Below are 21,348 nucleotides of genomic sequence, written 5' to 3'. Positions count from 1 at the left end.
AGAGGGCCACACTTCACTGGGCCCTGGCCAACCCCACACAGGCCAGGGCAACAGAACCCAGGCTCTCTCCTCCCCCAGCTCTCCTATTATGGCCAATCCACAGATGGGGAAACTGAGGCTCAAAGAGTCTGACAACAGTGTAGAGACTGCAAGATGTTTCCCATGGAGTTGCACAGAGGAGGGAGATGTGCACTCAAGGTCGGGAACTCCGAGATGTCTTCCTGGAAGAGGAGGCCAATGAGCTGGGCCTTGAAGGATGAGCAACATTTGGCAGACAAGACAGGTATCGTGGCAAAGAAACAGTGACGCCAAGATTCAAACGCGGGACTGTCTGGCCCCCATGCTCAGGCTTATCCCGGCGCATCAGGCAAAACCAAACCTAAAATCTGCCAGTGCAGCTCTCCAAGCCCCTGGGTAGTTTCTGGCAGGGAAAGAGCTCCACTACCTCCAACTTCCAGCGGCAGAGGAAAGAGCAGGAAGCAAACACCAGGGCATAGGAGGGGAAGGAAAATATTTTTATATTTCTCCCTCTTCCTGTTTATCTATCCTCTTGATCCCAAAGCTCCTGGTAGCTGTTTGCTCAGGGAAAGTTCTGCCAAGAGTGACATCCTGCCGTTGGCCACCCTGCACCAGGCAGCCACTGCCAGCGTTGTGCTGGGGACACTGAGGCCCACATCCCCACAGACCCCTGCCCAGCCCAACAGGCTGCTTCATAAAGGAGCTTTCAGCCGAAGCTGGGCCCCAGGAAGGAGGACCCAGGCCAAGGAGATACGGTCACTACCATCACCTACTCAGCGCCAGCTGGCAATGGTCAGTTCCACACTCGGCTCTGATCAGCGGCGGAGAAGTGATGAGAAGGATTCGAGGAAATGACTCTCAGCCTGGCCGGAGTACGGTGCTGGGGGTGGGGACTCAGCATGGGCTGTGCGGTCAGGCAGACCAGGCAGCCAGTCTTGGATGTCCAATGACTTACTGTGTGACCTTGGCCAAGTTACTGAACTTCTCTGAGCCTAGTTCCCTTACCTGTAAAATGACTACTGGAACCTACTCATCAGGACGTAGTGAGCGTTGCAAGGATAACATAGGGGAAGAGCTGGCACCTATTAAATGTGCATAAATGTATTTATTCCCACTGCCACCATGAAGCTGACCCATCACTCGATCCTGATGAGCTGACATACCTTTAAAATGTACTCAGAAGAACAACTACAGCCTTAAAAAGGAATGAAATCTGACATGTGCCACAACATGGACGAACTTTGAAAACATGCTAAGTGTTTAAATAAGCCACACACAAAAGGACAAATACTGCCTGATTCCACTCACATGAGGTACCTAAAAGAGTCAAATTCAGAAACAGAAAGGAGAATGGTGGTTGCCGGGGGTGGGGGCAGTTAGCATTTCATGGGCACAGAATTTCAGTTTTGGAAGATGAAAAAGTTCTGGAGATAGTGGTGATGGTTGCCCAACAATGGGAATGAACCTAATGCCGCTGAACTGTACACTTAAAAATGGTTAAAAGGATCCATTTTGTGGTATGTACATTTACCTCAATAAAAAAATAATTACGGGCTGATTCAAAGAAGGAATTTTTGATGTCCATATTCGTTTCTGTCCCTGCCCTTGGAGAGTTCAGGGTCCGGAGGTGGGGCAGGCATGGGAAGAGCTAAAAGCACCACCTCCTAGGAAGTTGGTACCATCAGAGAACCAAGTGGTGGGAGCTGGGAAGAGACACACAAGATGCCTTGAGACCTGGAGGGCTGCAAGAGGAGCTGGCCCCTGAGCCAGGCATGTACGAGCCCGAGACTGAGTCACTCAGCCAGGCTCCTTCCGGTACGAGCGGGTCAGAGCTAGACAGCTCCTGCACGTACCAGCAGCACAATGAGTGTGAGCTGTGCAGGGGCCCACTCACACCTCACACACTCGTGCACACTGTGCCAGGCCAAAGATACCAGTGCAGCCCCCACGTGCCAATCCAGGCCCCTGCCGGGCCAGCCCAGGCACCAATATCCAACAAATAACGTCTCCTCATCTCTCCCAGCGCACACCACCAAGGAAGGCAAACTGTGGCCTGCCCACCATCTCTAGGGCCCAGGATGAGGAAGGAGGTAGGTGACCAAGAAGTACTCAGAGGGCATGCCCAGTGCAAGGAGACCTGGAAATATCATCACCCAGAGGCTCCCTGACCCCATCCTGACCACCTTCCCCACAGGCTCGGGTGAGAAGCAGCAGGTCGCAGCTTGGGGGAGGGAGGGAGGGAAGACCAGGGGTGAGAGGGCCTGGGGGTGGGCACAGACAGGCTGAGCTGCACCACGAGTCACAGCGTGAACCTGAGCAAGTCACTTTCCCTTCCAGGTCTACTGAGGCCCCCTTACTTTCCTCCCTGGTAAAACGAGGGTTCTGTCCCATCACCCAGCAAGCACCCCTGGGTATATAACCTAGAGAAGTACGTGCGTTAGTTCACCAAAAGACAGGCAAGAATGAGGGTCCAGCAGCTTTTTTCAGAAGCATCAAAACTGGAAACGAGGCAAAAGTCCATTCACAGGGAAAAAACAAACACACAATGGTATGCCCGTACAATGGAATACAACACAGCAATGAAAAGGGACAAACGGCTGATACCTGCGATATCACAGATGAATCTCACAGAGTTTACGTTGGGAAAAGGAAGCCAGAAGAAGCAGCCAGATTAAAAACAGCTCCTACTGTATGGTTTCATTTACATAAAGCCCAAGAACAAGCAAGACTGGTTCTTGGGAAGTCACTCAGAAGCATGGCCACTTGAGTGTGGGGGGGTCAGATAAGTGACTAACTAGGAAGGGGCCCCAGGGAATCTCCCAGGCCACCGTAAATGTCCTATATCTTCATCCGGGGCGGGGGTCACACAGGTGGTTCATGTGTAAAAATTCATCAAATTATATCCTGATTTATTGTCTGTAAATTATAACTCGATTTACAAAACAAAGTACAAACAGCAAATACCATACTCTGTCTTCCCGAGGACTGCAGTGAGGTGGTACTGAGAGGGTGTGTACAGACAGAGCACAGAGCGGTGGTGGTAGGTAAGAATGTGGGCTGGGGGGTAGAAGGAGCAGGGTTCAAATCCTGCTGCTTCTGACTGGATACGTTTTTTTCCTGTTTTGATTTTTTTGTTGTTGACCAGACTTTTTCATTACATAACCAATTGGCACTTACTGTCACAAGTCTGACAAAGATGCATAGAGAAAAAGTTTATGTCCTTCCCATTCCCCCCCAAGCCCACCCTTAAGCTTCCTTCTACAACAAGCTTTTTTCCCTTCACAGCAACACCCCTCCCAGGTGATACATGACTCCAATCCTGTCTGTTGAATTGTGGCCAGTCATTTCATTGTATCACTGCTCATTCAACAAATAGCTATTAAGTGTCAACCATGTCAACCAGACAGGCACAGGCCTGGCCTGTCATGGAACAGACATTCCAACAAGAGAGAGAAAAAGAGCGGGAGAGGAGTCAACAAGAAATACAACAGTAACACATTGTATACATTGTGATGTGGGCTGCAAAAGGCTGAGATACTGATACCAAAAACATGAGGAAAAAGGAAAAGGACATGTTTTAGATATGATAGTCACAGAAGGCCTATGCTGGTAGCAAAGAACAGGCAGATTTCGGTCATGTGAAAAATTATGCCAGGCAGAGGGAACAGCACGTGCAAATGCCCTGAGGTAGGGAAGAATACAGAACTGAAAGGAGACAATGTACAGTGTGGTGTCCAGCGCACTGCCCCCAAATCCTTGTGTACGTATAGCCTTACATCCTGACAGATTTACTTCTTTAGGATGGGATTCCAAACTTTGGACTGCTTGGATTAAAAGGCATGTGCCTTTTAAAAACTATAGTAGACACTGCCATATTACTTTTCCAAAAGGTTGTTAGCATTTCACACAGCCACCAAAATTGCTTAAGAGGGCCAGTTTTTCCACATCCTCACTGATTTGAGAAGTTACCAATCTTTTTCATTTTGCCCATTATGACATCGCTCCACTTCCTCGTCTGTAGAGTGGGGTAAATGACAGTTCCTCTTCCTCAAGATGCTGTGAGGTTTAAAGGAAAATGAAATGCATCCTAACCTGCTGAGCCTTCCGTCTAGCACGGCATAAGTGCTCAAAGAGTGGGGCAGGCTGTTGCCCTCATTTCTGCACAAATGCCAGGAGGTAAGTGCCAATTCCATAACCACTAGGCTACCTCACGGAAGTCCCCACCCACAGGTGCAGGAGGGCGGTCCCCACAGCCCAGCAAGGGCACCGGTCTGGGAGTCAAGAGACTACGTTCAAGTCAACCTTTCTGAGACTCAGTTTCCTCATCCACATCCTCATTCCCTCTTCACGCAGCCATTCCACAAACGTCTCTGGGGCACCCACTGTGTGTGAGGCATTGTTCTAGGAGCTGACGACACAGAACAAAAAATCCTGCCCCGTAAATGCTAGCTGGCGGCACAGAAACAAACTATATAAGTTAGTCAAATATAGACTAGAACCGATCGGGAGGTGATAAGCGGTAAGAAAGAAGAGGGTTACGGAGATGAGGCATGACATTTTAGACAGGGTGCCCGAGGGAGCCTTCACATTAAAGACCGTGTGGCTTTCTGGGGTAACAGCATCCAGGTCAAGGGGACAACCTGTGTACAGACCCCGACGTGGGGTCTTCCCAGTGCACTGAAGGAGCCATGAGGCAGCCTTCTGGGGCACAGCAAAGTGAGCAAGGGGATGGCATTACATGGGGGTGTCCTAGAGGCCACGATAAGGACCATGGCTTCCACTGTGAGTAAATGGGGAGCCACCGGAGGGCCTGAGGCAGAGAAGGGCCCTGATCTGACTTTTACAAGGTCCCATGGCTGCTGTGTTAGAAGCACCTGTTGGGAAATGAGGCCGGAGGCCAACAGCCCTGTTAGGAGTCTACTGCACTAGTACAAGCGATGTGAGGCCTGGGCCAGTGGTGCGGGGAAGGAGAATGGGTTCATCCAAGATCCATCCACGCTGAGGTGAGGCCAGCAGGACTTAGCATGTCGTTTCTGAAGAGGGAGAGAAACAGAGGAACCGTGGCTGATGTTTGGGTGTTTGGCCTGAACGAGAGAGATGGGGGGTGCCGCTAACTGAGATGGGACATCCTGAAGGGAAAGCAAGTGTGCTGTGAGGACAGCCACGGTCTCTGCTCCGGCTACAGTCTCAGAGGGAAGCAGCAGGCCCTGGAGACCTGCAAAGAACGAGGAACGGGTGCTGAGGCCTTGTGGGTCACTGTGGAAAGTAATGTGAAACACGGAGCGGGGAAAAGTGGATCCCGAGGGGACGTCTGTGTAGCATGTCTGACCTGCACAGACTTCACTGTCCACAGAGCCTGGGTCATGGCCAAGGCTGGCTGCTCACGGACCCATTGCACAGGTGCGGAAGCTGAGGAAACTGAGTTCTACAGTGGGCACCTCTTGTTTAGAAGCCAGAAAGGGTCAGGATGAGCTATGAGGATGAGCAGGGAAGCCAGCCAGCTGGCCCATTTGGTTCCTACAGCTGCTACCTACTGCCCCAAACAAGGACCATGGAGCTGGGATCCTGTGTCCCCACCACCCAGGAAGTCGACAGGATCCCAAGAGGCAATGCGGGGCTCTGGGTTTTCCAAAGCTGAGAACGTGACTTAATAGACTCCATGGATACCTTTGGGATCTGTGAGCTCTCTCTTTTTTCCAACTGGGATTTAATGCACATACTATAAAATTCACCCTTTTAAAGTATATAATTCAGTGGCATTTAGTACATTCACAATGTTATGCAACCATCACACCACTGTATAATTGCAGAGCATCAAACCCAAAAAGTTAAACATAGAATGACCGTGTAACCCAGCAATTGCACTCCTAGACACATATCCAAGAGAATCGAAAACAACTATCCAAACAAATACTTGTCCGCCCATGTTCACAGCAGCACTAGTCACAATAGCCAAAGGGCAGAAACCACCCAAATGTCCACCAATTGATACAAGGATAAACAAACTGTACCCACACAGTGGATTATTATTCAGCTATAAAAAGAAATAAAGCACATGCTACAACATGGATGAACCTTGAGGACATTATTCCAAGTAAAAAAATGCCAGACAAAAAAAGTCACGTGTTGTATAATTCCATGCATATGAAATATCCGGAATAGGCAAATAGGTAAATCCACAGAGACAGAACGCAGATTAGCAGTTACGAGAAGCTGGGAAGGGGGTTGGGAAGTTGGGGGGAGATCAGGAGTGACTGCTTAATAGATACAGGGTTTCCTTTTCAGGTGATGAAAACGTTTTGTATGTTAACATCACTAATCAAAGAAACACAAATCAAAACTACAAAGTGCTATTACCTCACGCCTGTCATGGCTATTAACCAAAAAAAAAAAAGAAAAAGACAACAAGTGTTGGCAAGGATGTAGAGAACCTGGAACGCTTCCACACTGTTAGCAGGAATGTAAAATGGTGTGGCCACTATGGAAAACAGTATGGAGGTTCCTCAAAGCATTTAAAATCGAATGCCACATGATCCAGCAACCCCAGTTTTGGGTATGTATCTAAACAAATTGAAATCAGGATCTCAAGGAGCTGTTAGCACACCTACGTTCACTGCAGCATTATCCACAGTAGCCAAGAGGTGAAGGCATCCACTGATGGTGAATGCATGAAAAAAATGTCACACACACACACACACACACACACACACACACACACACACACACAGGAATGTTATTCAGTCTTGAGAAAGAAGGAAATTCTACAATATGCTACAACATGGATGAACCTTGAGGCCATCATGCGAAGTGATGCAATATTCCATTTATCTGAGGACTCTAAAGGAGTCATACTCATCTAGACTAAAAGCTGGAGTGGGAGTTGCCAGGAGTTGGAGGGAGGGAGAAACGGGGAGTTCGGAATCAACAAGCATCAAGTTTCCGTTCAGCAAGAGGAGTAGGTTCTACAGATGTGCTGAACAGCACTGTCCCCACAGCCACCAATCGTGTACTGGACAGTCAGAATGTGTTGATGAGGTGATCGCCCGGTAAGTGTTACAAGGAAATAAATATCCTTGTAATGTTTTAGAAGCAGATAGAGGTGATGGCTGGTTATTCAATATTGTGACTATACTAACTACCACTGACTGCACACTTTAACACCGTTAATCTTATGGTATGTGAATTATACCTCCATTTAAAAAACAGTGATAAGCGCAAACCCCGGGTCATCTGCATGATGCACTGCCATGCACTTTGGGGCTCAAGTCTACTCCTGTGTTTACGATCCAATTCCTTCCCCAGGAAGGCCAAATGACATCACGGCACACAGCACAAACAAAGGTTGTGGCTCAAACAGAAGAGGCGGTGAGTGGAGAATGGAGTCACGCACAGCCCGTCCGTGCAGCCTGGGTGTACCCAATTCAAAGGCCAAGGCTCTTAGCAGTCGGGACCATGTGCCTGGCGAAAGCATCTGTGTGAATTGAGCAAAGCCCATCTCTAGGCCCAATTCCTGATTCCCAACAAGCAGCGGGTTGAAGAGCTACAAGACGCAGATTTCAGTAATGCCACTATTCTGCCCTTATCTTCCATCAAACTAGCCAGCTTTCCAGGTATCAAGCAGTGCACCACTAACACGTGGGGGTTACTCAGTGGCAGGCAGTTGGGGGTTAAATGTGAATAATCAGAATTAACCCCAAACTATCCAACCAGCTCAGTATTACTGTCACTCTGTAGAGCAGGCTCCAGTGACAGAGACATGTTAACAGGAAAGGACAGAGAGCACAGCCCCCTGGCAATCCAGCATTGGCAATGTAGTTGCTATTTACATCCTTCCAATCTATTAACATTATTCATTTGAAAGGGGTCAGCTTTCTGGTTTTACGAGTATTTCATGTTTGTTTTACAGTTATGTCAAAACTATGTTAAGTCTAAGGTATTTTATCTAGTTTTGTACTTATACACATTTAAGTTATATTCCAATAAGAAAACTTAAATAAATGAGGCTTTTTCTTTCCTTTAAAAGGGAGTCCACAAAAACAAACAAACAAACAAATACCCACACACTATATGATTTCATGTGTATGAAATGTCCAGAAGAAGCAAATCTATAGAGACAGAAAGCGGATAAGTGGGCTGGGAGGGGGAGTGACAACTAACGGGTACAGGGCATCTTTCTGGGTGGATGAAAATGTTGCAAAATTAGATTGTGGTGATAAATGCAGACTCTGTGAACAGCTAAAAGCTATTGAATTGTACGCTTCAAACGGGTGGATCGGATGGCATGTGAATTATAGCTCAATAAAGCTATTTCACAAACGGGGAGGGTCAACATATTGCCCAGGTTTGAGCAGCTTCTGGAGAAATCACAGGGAAATCAACAACACCACCTAGTGAGACCTTCCCTCCCCGGCCCCCCCTCCCTGCCTTTACACCATCCCCAAGGGCTCAGAGAAGGAGGCGACTAAAGTCACCAGACAAGCCCATCCTGGGTGAGCAGGTGGCTGCCCTGGGACACCCTACACATGCTTCCTGTTTCCTGGAACTCACTTCATACAACAGTAGTAAGATGACTTGAGTTATTAAACTAGGAAAAAACTTAAAGATGATGGAAACAACCAATGTTAGTTAGTGTGCAGGAATCGTGCATCATTTCTACTTTGACGGCAGTGTCAAGGAAAGGAGCACGATAATACAGATTCAGAGCCTACATGACCCAACTGGCAGGGGTCAGGGGAGAGCCAGGAGCATGCAAATCTGAGCACAGGAAGCCCCTTCCTCAGGAGGCTGGCGATATCCCCACCCTCCACCCACACACACAGAGCAAAGCATGCCCTTCAAGACAGGGTCCTATCAGTGGGACCCCATACAGCTGCCTCGGCAAGTGACAGCTCCACTGGAACAAGAAGGTGGCCTCAGGGGTCCGTCCTTTGTCATCCCCACAAATCGCCCCCTCCTTGGGCCTATTCCTTCCAGAGACACTTCACAGACACAGGAAGAGGAAGCCCCTGCTGCTGGCTGTTAGGCGGGAATGCACGTCCAACTCATTTGCCCCCAGGACAGACTGATCCCTTTTATTCCAAAGGCTCCTGCCTCCAGAAACCTGCTCTGAAAGAACCACCCCCAGAAAGCCTTCATTCTGTCTTCCTAAAGCCTCACTGAGCCCCAGCGTGGAGCCAGAGGAAGACAGATGTCCCCCATCTCCTGACCCCTTAGCTCAGGGGGACGGTTCCCAGGAAATGTGCTCAGAACTCCAGTGGCAGTCGCCAGGACCAATGGCCAAGTGAAAAAGCGAGTCCCAGAGCCACGATCTAAGTGTGATCCCACTTATATCCCCAAATCAGAAACTACACAAAGTCACATGGAGACACAGGAAAAAAAGACTAAGCGATATTCAGCAAACACTGACAGTGTTACCTCTGGAGAAGAGAAGTAAGGACAGGAAAAGGGGACTTTTTACATTTTACTCTTCTCTCTATGAAGCTACTTGAATCTTTCATAAAGATCATTGCTTTATGTTACTTTTTCATTGAAAATATTTTCAAAAGCAGGGTGGACGTCTGTCAACCGGGAACTTGATAAATAAGGTCCCTCCACACACTGGAATACTAGTCAGCCCTAAAAAAGGAACGTACTGCTGAGACACACAGCAACATGGACACATCTCAAGAAATCACAAAGAGTAAAGAAGCCAGACATAAGGCTATTATGAATCCGTGTATGTGCAAATCTAGAAAAAACAAAAGCATAGTGACAGAAAGGAGATAAGTGGGCCTGGGACCAGGGGTGGGCGTGGCGACTGACCGACCACACGAGGAACCTTCTAGGTGATGGAAGTGTTCTCTCACTTGACTGAGGTGGTGGGAGCAAGTTCGTGACATTCACCAACACTCACCCAGCCACACGCTTCGAACTTTAAGGTATACACCCCTCAGTAAAACTTCTTTAAAAAGTAAGGTAGAGGAGAGAAGGAGGAGTAGCTACTTAATGGGTTCGGGTTTTCCTTTGGAGTGAGGAAAACGTTTCGGAAGTTGATAGAGCCGCGGTCACATAACATTGTGAATGTCCTCGATGCCCACTGCATTGTGCACGTGAAAATGATTCGTTTTATGTCAAGCGAATACCACCTCAATTAAAAAGGTAGAGAAGGAAAAAATTACTATGCCCATTTTGCAGATGAGAAAATTGGGCTCAAAGAAAGCAGCCAACTGTCCGCCCAAGGCTTACCTACCTGTGTCTCAGCCTGGTTCAGAGCTCAGGAGAGAAGATACCTATACCCCACCACCCCCAAGGGCTCGGCAACTCTGGGGCCCAATCTCCATTGAGGGCCCTTCTCTCTGGGGCATTTGGAAACCAGAGCTTCCCAACAAGACTTAGAGTGAGCCAGCAGAGTAGCACCTGCAGGAAATTCCCAACTCCATGAGCTCCATTGACAGACAGGGCTGTGTGGGGGCAGGAAGGGAGCACCCATTAAGAAGGTGGTCAAACTCAGGCTAACGCACCACGGGGCAAGGATGTGCGTGGGGAGGGCCCCCCATCAGGTCCAGGCTAGTGAGGCCTTCTGGGCCCTGCCAACAGGGCCCTGGGACTCTGATGGAGGTCTGCCCTTAGAGCCTTAACGGGTCAGCACCAACCTCAGGAACCCCAGGAGGAAGGACTCAGTAACTACAGGGCAGCAGCAGTCAACAGAAACATGTCCACCAGCCACTTTGTGACCAGCAGCAGAGGGGTTAACTCTTTCATGGGGTATACAATTCCAGGAAAAGGAAAAGGGGAGGAGAAACTCCCTCTGTGCTTTCTAAACAGAATCTTCAAAACACCCAGTGTCCCTGTCCTCCACTCTGGGGAGGGCCAGGACAGAGGCCACACACCTGCAGGCAGGCAGGCCCTGGGGCTCAGCAGGCTGCGGAGGCTGGCAAAGTCCAAGGTCATCTGAGGGCACCCACCCGTCTCCCCCTGCAGGGCCTGACGCGGCCTCTGGGCAGTGGGGCTGTGTCTCATGGGCGGGAAGCCCAGCAGTGGACCCACAGCCCTCCCAGCACCACACCCTCCCTCCTCCTGGAATTTCCCAAAGCACTAGCTCCCAGGGAGCCCAAAGGGTCACCAGGGACACACCCAGCTCCCAGATGCTCCCCACTGCCTGCCACAGGCTTGTAGGTAACCCTAAATGCCCCCATGTCTCTCACAGAGCACCCCACAGCTAAGACCATTTCTTAGGTCCAGGAACTCCTGTTAGAGAGATTCACTGGCTAGTAAAAGCTTAGGTGTTTTCAAAGACTTCAGTTCATTGAAAGGAAGGGGAAGAGGACCTCTTAACCCACGGGTGTCCTAACTAAGAGCAAAAATACGCATGTTGATCTTGGGACAGGAGAAGTCTGGAGCCCCAGCTCAAAACATGAGGGGCCCCAGGTAGAGCTGGCAGGCATTTATAAGAGGGCAGGGCGGTCTTTGGAGAATGGGGCAACAGAGAACGCGATTCCTAAAAGGAAAGTAATTGACCATGAATTCCAGTGGGCCTCTGACTTGTATCCTAACAGGGACATCAGGGCTGTGTCAGAGCCCAGACGGGGAGGGACAGAAGGTCCCAGCATGTAGGGTATTTCCTAACAGGCCAGGAGTGCTGAAAGTGGGACCCCTCCCTGGAGCCATGTATCTGCTCATGTCCTCTAACACACCAGCTGTCACATCTGTGCACGGGCTGCTCTTTCTGCTTGGGAAGCTTTCACTCACCCATGCAAACTATTAGCCATCTTTCAAAACCCACCTGAAGCATCACGCCATCCCCAGGCCAGCCATTCCCTCCCTCCACCTCCAACCACAGCCAGCACAGACCCTGGAAAGGTACCAGTGGGGTACGGTGTAAGTACAGCTGTGCTTCTCTCACCTGGCAGGGGCCGTCTCACTCACCTCTGGTCCCCTGCCCCTCATAATGAACCCCGAGCCAGGAACCGGAATCAAAGGCAACCTAGTGCCTTCCCACCATGAGGCCCTGTGCAAGCACCCTGGCTTCTCTGGCCTCACAGGTCTCTCCCTCTGCTGAGAGAATGGTAGTAATAGAAGCACCTAAAGTTTATTGAGCACTTATGAGCCACAAGCTACCACGAGGGCTCTCCATGCACTACCACCTTTCATCCTTGAGACATTCTTATAAGGGACTATCATTAACCCAGATGCACAATGGAATCAGGCACAGAAAGGTTAAGTGAGTTGCCCAGGGACACACAGCTAGTGAGGGAGGGAGCAGGAATTCAGACCCTAGTGGTGTAGTTCCAGAGCCAGTGTTCTTTATCAATACACATCCACTGGGGGGCTAGGAAGATGATGGGGGGAAGGGGACTATTGTTAAGACAAGCTCTGAGTAGAAGAGGAACCTTCTCTTTCCCCAGGTCCCGGCCAAAGACCTAGAAAGACCCAGACCCAGCCTGCTGCTGCTCCCAGGCCCATTCCAATTCTGAGTGCCAGTTACAGAAAAAACAAAAGGCCCATCTGCAAGGGCCTTGGCTCAGGAGCAGGGAGGTGTACGCTGCCCACTGACAGGCAGAGCCATGATTTGGGGCTATTCTTAGCAAACCACTGGCTCCCCTCCCAGAGGCCCGGCAGGCGGCAGGCCCAAGCTTCCATATGCACTGCCTGCCATTTCCTGACCCTGCCTGGGTCTCACAGGGCTCAAGAGTGGCTGGTGAGCAGGAATGAGGACAAAGCGCTCCAGCTTTCAAAGGAGAGGTGCCTGCCTGCCCAGCCTTCCCAGGACCAGACACCTGGCTTCTGGAGCTGCTCTGCGGCGTCCTGGCCACAGGCTCGCGATCCAAGCTCCACTGACTGAGTGCTCACTCCGTGCCAGACCCAGGGCCACATGCTTTCCATGGATGATCTGCCACTTAACCCTCACAACACCCCCAAGGCCTAGGGATTCCTGGCCCTATTTTAAAGATGAGGAGTTTCATTGTAAGTGAATTAGTTAAGACATTAAGTAACTTGCCCAGGGTCATCAGTGAGTTGGTGTCAAGCCATATCTAGACTCTGGGCTGGCTCCCAGTCTCCAGGTTCGGCAGAAGTTGGTGACTCGCCAGAAGGCAGGAGGCCGCCTTCCCTGCCCGAGCCCAGGGTTTAGGGGAGGTGCAGTCCACACCAGAACAATGGCCTCCTCAAAAACTCCACGTCAAAAATTCTTACTTTTTCTCGCTCCCAGGGATGATCCCTTCCCGGCCAGAGACCCTCAGGCTTGAGCTCAGGAGAGTCCCCGAGCGGATTCCACCCCCACCCAGGCCACACGGCCTCACGTCAGCAAACTTCTGGTGACTCAGGGAAGGTTCACGGAGCCCCTGCGGGCGCTAAAGGCGCGCACCCAGCCCCGCAACTAGCGAGTAGGGAGGTCAAACAACTCTCGGAGCGAAACAAAGCTCTGAGCCGTTGGGGTCTTCGAACCCCAAAGTGGGGGTCTAGAAAAGAAGCCACACCACAGAGCACCTGCACCGTCACCCCCCACAACCACGTCCAGGCACTGGTGCGATATGGAGTCACGGGGATAACTGGGAGTGCACGCCTCAGACTGCATCCTGCATCCCAGGACCCACCTCTGCCCGTGTCCTGGCCTCTGCTGCCAGGTGACTCAGCCGGCGTCTGTGTCTGCGTCCCCGGGGAGCCCACAGCCAACTCCCTGTCTACCCAGGTCCTCGAGCCCCTTGCGTGTGGCTCCATGCCTCGTGCCTGTGACCGTCAGCTCACATCCATGTCTGCAGCACATATGTCAGCTCATTTACACGTCTGCCTCCCACATGGGAAGGTTCAAATCCCTATGAAGGTGTGGCTCTGCCTGTGCAGCGTGTGCGTCCCCTGTGGTCCACAGTTCCGTGTCCACGATGTCTGCCCCACACCCGCTTGCCCCCTCCCTCGCCTTGTGTGTGTATCTTCATCCTGTCTCCATCCAGTTCCCGTCTCTGCCACGCACTGTAACCCTGAGTACGCGGGCGTCTCTGCCCATGCCAGCATCCTCCGCCTGGGCCGGGTTGACCCTGTGTGTGCCCACCTGTTTGGAAGTGAGCGGGCGTGTTCACCTAAGTGCTCACAGTGGGGGCCAAGGGCTGTGGGGTTAGCTCAGCAACTCCTCCTCCCAGAACAGCGCCCAAGGCTATGGGCCCAAGAACACTGCCACCTCCACAAAGTGGTCCAGAAAAGCAGACACCTGCCAGGGATGATGGAGGAGGCAAAGTCCCCAGACACAGCAGCACTTCAGACGTGAGGTCAGTGCCACGCCAGGTACCACCCACTTCCAACACCCCAACTCCCATATCAGCAGCCAGGGCACAGGACAGCACCTGTCTGCACTCACGGGAAACTGGCTGAAGGCCTTCAGCCTCTCAATCCCATCCCCAGCCCCCAGCCATAGAGGCTCTTCAGAAAGGAAGTGAGAACTTGCTCCCTGCTGGCCTCTGAACCCCTATAAGGCTGGATCTAGACCCCAAAACCTCAGAGGCCCTGCAGCTGGGAGAGTCCTGTGCTCAGTCTGACCCCAGAAATCAAATGGGTTTCTTCAGCATCTCCCAGCAGGACCAAAAAAAAAAAAAAAAAAAAACACCTGGGAGTGGGGCTGGGGCACTTATATACAAGAGAATTTCCTGAGCCCTCCTGCTGCTCCCTGTCCCTGGAGGTGGTGAGAGGGTAATTAGGAAGGATGGATATAGAGCCAGAACATTTTAAAGTATTTGCATAATTGCATGAGAACTGGAGCCCAGATCCCTCCCCCATCACAGCCCACTTCACTCATTTAGCAATTAATCATGTGCAGCCTCTTGGCATTTCCACCATTACTCGTCCAGGACTGGTATGGAAACCCCGTATCAGCAAACTTTCTGAGTGTTTCTGTCAGTGTTCTAATGGGGCTGAGCCACCAGAAGACAGAACCTTCCAACTCCTCCCACCATTGTCACCCTCCCAGGCAGAGCCCCGTGCCTGGCATTAAAGAGGCGCTCAGGCCCTGGGTCTGGTGGCTCAGCGTAAAAGCCAAGGGGTTGGTGCCTGGACCTCTGGCTGGGAATGTAAAGAATCCCAGAAGCTTCCTGAAGTCAGCTTTCTTCCATCTCTGACTCCTCAAGACATACGAACATGTTCCAACCATCCTGGTCACTTTAAAGAGCTGGCTGCCGCAGGTATCCCACACAGGGCACTCCACTTTCTGACAGGTCACTGCCTCTTCAGGAAAAACCTCTGAAGATGAAAAGGGTGCTCTCCTGGGAGATGCAGGCCTACGGAGGAAGCGGGCCAGAGGGCCCAGAATCAAAGCTTGTGCGCACTGGGACCCCGGGCCTCTTCCCCTTCCATGGGCCTCAAGCCCCCTAAAGATGAGCCCAGGGGAACCCCAAGTGTGGATCATGAGACGGCTTCCCTTTTGCCAACTGCGCAAGAAGCCGGGCTCAGGGGCCACCAGGCCACTTCCACCTCAGTGCAAGGGAAACCTCGGGGAAGGGGGCGACAAACAGAACGACCCAGGAACTGCTCCCCGTTACTACTTGCCGTCCCGCTTCCCTCCCAGTCGGCGATCCCGCGCGGGTTTGGGTGGAGGCCCAGGACCTCTCCTCTCCAGGGAGCCCAGGGCGGCAGGCGTGCGCTCCGGGGACGGGGAGGGGGTGGTCGGAGCAGCCCAGGCTGGGGAGGCGGGTGGCAGAGACCCCCCCGCCCTCGCCACCCCCACGTCCGGACGCAAGGTACCTGCCGGCCCGCGGCTCCGGGGGGCATCCGCGCCTCTGCGGCCGGCGCGCTGCGCCCGGACTGCGGGCGCCAAGTCAGGCCGCGGCAGGGCGCGCCCCGCGCGGGCTCCGGCTCGCTCCTCCCAACTGCCCCGGCCCATCCGTGGGCAGAGGGAGCTCCGGGGGCCAGCGGGCCCGGCCCGACCCGTGAGGCCACCGGAGCAGAAGCCCGCGCTCGCCAGCGGTGGAAGCTGCGCGCCCCGACCCCAGCGCGCGGCTCGGGGCTCGGCGTCCCGCGCCCCCAACGCCGAGGGGCGGGCCCGGCCGGGCCGCCAATCACCGCTCCCGCCACCCGCCGGCGGGCGCCCCGGCCGCAGTCACCCAAGGGGCGGGGGGCTCGGATGTAAAGACACACTCACCCCAGCCGTGTCGAGCTAGGCATCGTCAGCCGCGGCCCTCGGGCGGGGCGGGAACGGCTGGCCCCTCCTTCCCCGGCCCAGCTTCCTCCTTCCGCCCGCCCACCCTGCACCGGGAGGAAAAGTTTGGGGCGGGGGAGACTGCCTGGGAAGCCAGTTCCTCTTCCCTTGTCTTTAGTTCGATTAGTTCTGGATGATGCCCAAACCCTACATCCAGCCTCCCCAGCTGGAGAGAGAAGCAAATCCTCTCCGCGCCACACCCCCTCCCAGACTCCAACTCCCCGGGAGATCAGCCGGCCTGGAAGTCCCTCGCCCCTCTCTGCTTGTTAAAGCCAGGCCCAGCCTCGGCAGGACCGAGTCGAACATTGGGGCGCCGGAGAAAGCCTCACAGTGCTGTGCAACCTGAGCCAGGCGACTGCCTTCTCTGGGCTTCAGCTATCCCAGGTGTCAGCGGGCGAGCCCTTAAAGAGCAGACTGTCCGCTCAATCGTGGGTTTCTCCCAAGACCTGGACACCCAGGGAAACAAGTCCCTCCACCCCCGCAGGAGAAAAGGGAAGAGCCGGGGAGAAACTTCGGAAGGGGAGGGGGTCCCTCTGTCACCACTCCTTGGCTCCAGTCTGTGACACACACACAATCCCAGGCGGCCCCCCCTCCAGAGGAACCTACTCCCGCCGCCCGCCCGGCGTGGGCGGCGTGGGGCTGGCACTGCGCCGCAGCCCAGCCAGGCCCACCGCGACGCCTCAGCAGCCCACTCCTTCCCTTGGCTCTCACGCCCCCGTGGACATCCACGTGCGTTCACACGCTCCCGCTGCTTCCTCTCTAGGAGACAGGGCTTTGTTGGGGTTGGTGAGTCACTTCCTCTCTCTGCTCCACACTCAGAAATCCTTACTCCTCACCTGTCACTACCTGCCTTGCCCCCTTTCAGGGCTGGAGCAGGTGTGGGTGGAGCCCAGGTAGCCTATGATGAGGGCAGCTCAGGTCTCACATCTGTACAAAGTCTGGCCAGAGGGAGCTGGGCTGGGAGCGCCGCATTCAGGCCCGGGAGCCCAGGAATAAACAGACAAGCGGAATGGCTGTCATTTGTGGTGCTCCTAACAGGTCTCCAGCACCTGGGTCTCAAGTGCTTCTCCTGGATGATTTTATGAGATAAGTGCTTTTATTATTGCTAGTTTAGTTTCTGAGGAAACTGAGGCCCAGGAAGACTTGCCCTCAGCTCCAGGCCTCTTCCTGCCCTGCCCAAAGAGGAGAAGAGCAGAGAATGTCCAGGAGTTGCCTTGGGAAGCAGATCTGACCTTCAGAGTCCAGCCTTTAACCTGGGCTCAAAGTGGCTCACAGTTTACTGACTGTGTAGCCTGGGGAAAGTGGTATAAACTCTTTGATCCCCAAGTTCCTCATCCGTAAGATGGCCTGTCCTCCTTCCAAGAGTAGTTGAGGAGCCAGGAAGCGGGGCGTATGAGGTACGGCGCAGTGTGCCATGTCATAGCCTCCACCCTAGGGCACCATCCCTTCCGTCCTCTTCTCACCACAACCCCACCTCCTGTCAGATTCTCCAGCTGATCACCTGCCATCCTGAGGCTGCTGCATTCCAGGATAACGCCGCCTTGCAGCCAGGTCTAAGGTCGGGTGCCCATGTACACCAGCACGTGCACACACACAAACATGTGTCACATAGATACACACACGCGCATACACTACTCACCCTCCCTCACTGTCCAGCAGGTGCTGGAGCACATGGCTGTCTGTCTGTCTAGACTGAGCTCCTGGAGGACAAAATTCCATTTCTGAGCTATCTCTGGTTCCCATGCTGTGCCTCGCACGTCATCATTCATTCATCTGTATCCACCAGCAACAGTCGGTGTTCTTGTTCAATCAAGCAGAAAAGCCCAGTGCAGAGATGTCCCCAGGAGAACCAGCAATCACAGCCCTTCTGGCTCCAACGGATAGCCTTGAGGCTCCGCTGGTAGGCCCCAGAAATAGAGGACTGAGGGCTTGGAGGTGTCTCATGGACAAGCCACAGATGCATGCAGACCAGTGTCCAGCCTCAGCAGCCCACCCCCAGCCCCCGAGGTTCTGCCAAGTCCTGCTCTGAGTAGCAAACCCTGAGTCCCTGGCTGCCTGCTGGCCATGAAGCTGGGCAAGCCCCCAACCACCAGAAAGCCTCTGGACCAGATTTGCCCCACCCTGGGCCTGGGAGGGGGAAAGGGCTGAATACCGAGAGAGAAGAAGGAATGAGCACAGAGCAGCCCGAGGTAGACCCAAGAGAAAGCATTTTCCTCAGCCCCAGGCAGAAGGGAAGAATCAACTGGACCAACTTGCCCTACACAAACTGCTGCAGAAGCTCCCTGAGAAGCTCAGAGCAGAAGCCCAAAAATCCTTGAGAAAGAATCAATGGTCCCAGAACAGAACCTACCCCCACTCAGCCAGCACCGTATCAGCACCACCACTCCCTATATCCCATATGCACAGGCACCCAACACACCACATTATTGTTGAAAGAATGCCAGGGTCCTGTGTACACACACGTGTGCTTGTTTGTGCACATATATGTGCTTTGGTGCTTACGTGTGAACTCACACTTACAGAGATGTGAATAAGGGTATGCATGTTTGTGCAAGTGTCCAATAGGTGTGAGTGTGGATATACAAGTGAGCATGTGTGTATATGTGAGTATGGGCAGCACACACACAAACCAGCTTACCACAGTCCAAAAGCAGGCAAGCTGCTGCTGCAAAGAACAGTAAATGACCCCATTACTTTTCCAGAAGAATCATCTGTGGCCATGCACAGCCCCCTCCACTCAAGCAAGCAAAGTGCTGGTACTCTTGGGAGAGAACTCCCGAGTCCAGTCCCTGCACAGAAACATAAGCTGTGGGAACCCCCAATTCCCTCACGAAAACACTCAAGCCAAGAATTACTTCCTGACAGGCACAAAAGACTCGTTGGAAGACAGAGGAGCTGGGTTCAAACCAGCAAAGATGAGCCTTGACAAAAGATGAGAAACAGGCACTACTGCTCTTTTCTGATCCTTGTTCCCCACCAAGCCTGCCACAGGCTGCGGGACACTGGACCCGACGAAAGGACAGTGTCAGGACAGGGAGCTGACCTGGCCACATTATTGCCAAGAACTGGGGCGCTGTAGGCCCTCCAGGGTGGGTGTCTTGGGACCTGCAGTCCTCCCTCTGAGCCAGGCAGTCCCTGAGCCTCAGGTTTCCATGCCTGCTACTTGAGTCCCAACACAAACCTGTCTCCGTCGGCCCCCAGAACCTCGGGGTTCTGCCACCTGCCCTTCCAGGCCCACTGTCCAGTCTCCAGGACCAGCGTCCCTCATTTATTCAGACTCCTTCCGTGTGCAGTCTGGGCTTAAAAACACGGGCTTTGAGCAGAGTGGACCTGCCTTGGATATAGCCTCAGCAACCTTACCACTATGTGACCCTACCCTAAGGTCACCACAATTCTCCAGATCTTGTTTTTCTCATTTGTAAAATGATGTGAAGAGCAGTTCCTGCTTCCCAGGAACTGGCCGGAGGATTAAAGGGGTGTGTGACACTCAGCCAGAGCTCACTGATATAGCTGTTGTTATTGTTACTATTATTGCCACCTGAGCTCGCACCCTGACCCAGCCCTGAACTACCAGAGCAGAGGGGTTCTTTGAGGCTTAGTTCAGGTTCCACCTCCTCCAGGCAGTCTTCCCTGCTCACGGGATTTCTGTCTGCTCTGGACTCATCTCTGTGCGGTGCTCTGGCACCTGAGCACCACTGCCTGACACCAAATACATGTTTAATAATTGGCATCATAATTAAAAGCAGGATTGTTCATTGTATTGGATGTACCCTCCTTTGGTCTAGGTCCAAAGATGACACCTCCCACCTCCCAAATTCACACACTGGTTCAAATTTTCTGGACTGAGACTCAAAGAGATACATTTTACATGGGACCTCCAGCTTCATAGAGACATGAATATGTGTGTTTCACAAAACAAATGCTTAGCTTTACTGTGTGTAATGCATTCTGACACTTTCCAACCTATCCCATCCTATGTCTTTTTGTTTTGATGATTGCAGTGCACAAAACTGATTTTCCCTGTGATCTGCAGTTTGAAAATGCTGCGCAGAACCACGAAGTGCCCAAAGGCAGGGGGACCTCCCCTCCTGTCCCCAGCAAGACTCCATGCCTGACTCAAGAGTGCCAAGGACATGTGGGAGGAGGGTGATTCTGTCTCCTGAACATTCCTCAAGTACTATAGGGAGAGCACTCCATCAGAAGAAGAAAGAAAAGGGAGAAGGAATTCATTCAACAATTAGTTCAGTTGGTCAGTCAACAAACATGAACAGAGCAGCTTCTCTATTCCGAGCCCTGTTCTACGCCCTGAGCAGTGAGTGAAGCAGACAAGGTCCTGCCTTCGTGGAGCTGACATTTTAGTAGGGCGGGGTGAGGGATATCGTAAACAAGGAATCAAACACAGAAGCAAGATAGTTCTGATGGATTCGTGACATAAAGAAGACAATACAACAGAATGGCAGAGAATAGTACACAATGCAGTGGGGCTGCTTAGAAATGATGAAGGTCTCTGAGCCGCTGGGAACCGATCTCTACAAGGGCAACAAGGACCCTTCCCAGAGCAGGTGGCTGTGGGGCTTACATGGGGTGATGCAGCACCCCAAAGCGTGCATCACCACCCTGTCATAGAGTGGCCTTTCTCGGGAGTGTTATTAGATGGATAACTACAACTGAAGGCAGGCCATGGTAAGTTCCACAAAGCATCAGATGGCACCGGGGTTCAGAGGAAGGTGAGGGGAGAGTGCTGACGGTGACACAGGCCCAGGACCCACGCATGTATTGACTTGTCCCTGTGCACAGTTCTCCTAGCTTGTCCCCCCCAGTTCTGCCCCAGTTCCCCCTTTCACTCCACCCCACAATTCAGCCCAGCCCCGTTTCAGCTGTCCCCGCTGTAAAAGCTACCTACGGCACTGAAGAGTTAGCCTCCTTCTAGTGGGGAGTCCCAGCCCACACAGGAAGAGATAGCGCACGCCCCTCCACTCAGCGGCCTTCACCACTCCAGCCCAGCTCCGTGGACTCCCCGCTGATGAGGCCATGCCCTCCCAGGAACATGAGTGCTGAATCCCAGCCAGACAGCATGAGGGTAGAGCTCTGAAGCCCAGCCCCAGGGAAAGGGTGAGGGGTCCGGGTCTGTCCAGCTGAAGCAAAGAAATCTCTGGGGCAGTACACTGTCTTCC

General features: G+C 52.7%; 1 protein-coding gene across 11 annotated transcripts in view; it reads right to left on the bottom strand.

Annotated features, from left to right (window-relative positions):
* Positions 1 to 21,348, bottom strand: part of PALD1 (phosphatase domain containing paladin 1) — an 88,032-nt gene that overhangs the window by 52,471 nt on the left and 14,213 nt on the right. For 3 of the 11 annotated variants that reach the window (XR_013994970.1, XR_013994971.1, XM_081074082.1), the window contains exon 1: positions 16,118 to 16,159. The exons of 1 other annotated variant lie outside the window; for it this stretch is intronic. Coding sequence is in view for 1 of the 10 variants with exons in the window: in XM_081074081.1 (XP_080930207.1) it covers positions 16,118 to 16,140 (23 nt within the window). In the remaining 9 variants the exon portion in view is untranslated. Of the gene's footprint in view, positions 1 to 15,036; positions 15,258 to 15,720; positions 15,967 to 16,117; positions 16,192 to 21,348 lie in introns of those variants that run through there. 7 more of the 11 variants (XR_013994972.1, XM_081074081.1, XR_013994973.1 and 4 more) reach the window with 6 other exon arrangements.

Source organism: Rhinolophus hipposideros (genome assembly GCF_964194185.1).
Source record: "Rhinolophus hipposideros genome assembly, chromosome: 15".
NCBI classification, from domain to species: domain Eukaryota; kingdom Metazoa; phylum Chordata; class Mammalia; order Chiroptera; family Rhinolophidae; genus Rhinolophus; species Rhinolophus hipposideros.
Note: the sequence above shows the minus strand (reverse complement) of the source record. Positions and strands in the feature narration are given on the sequence as shown.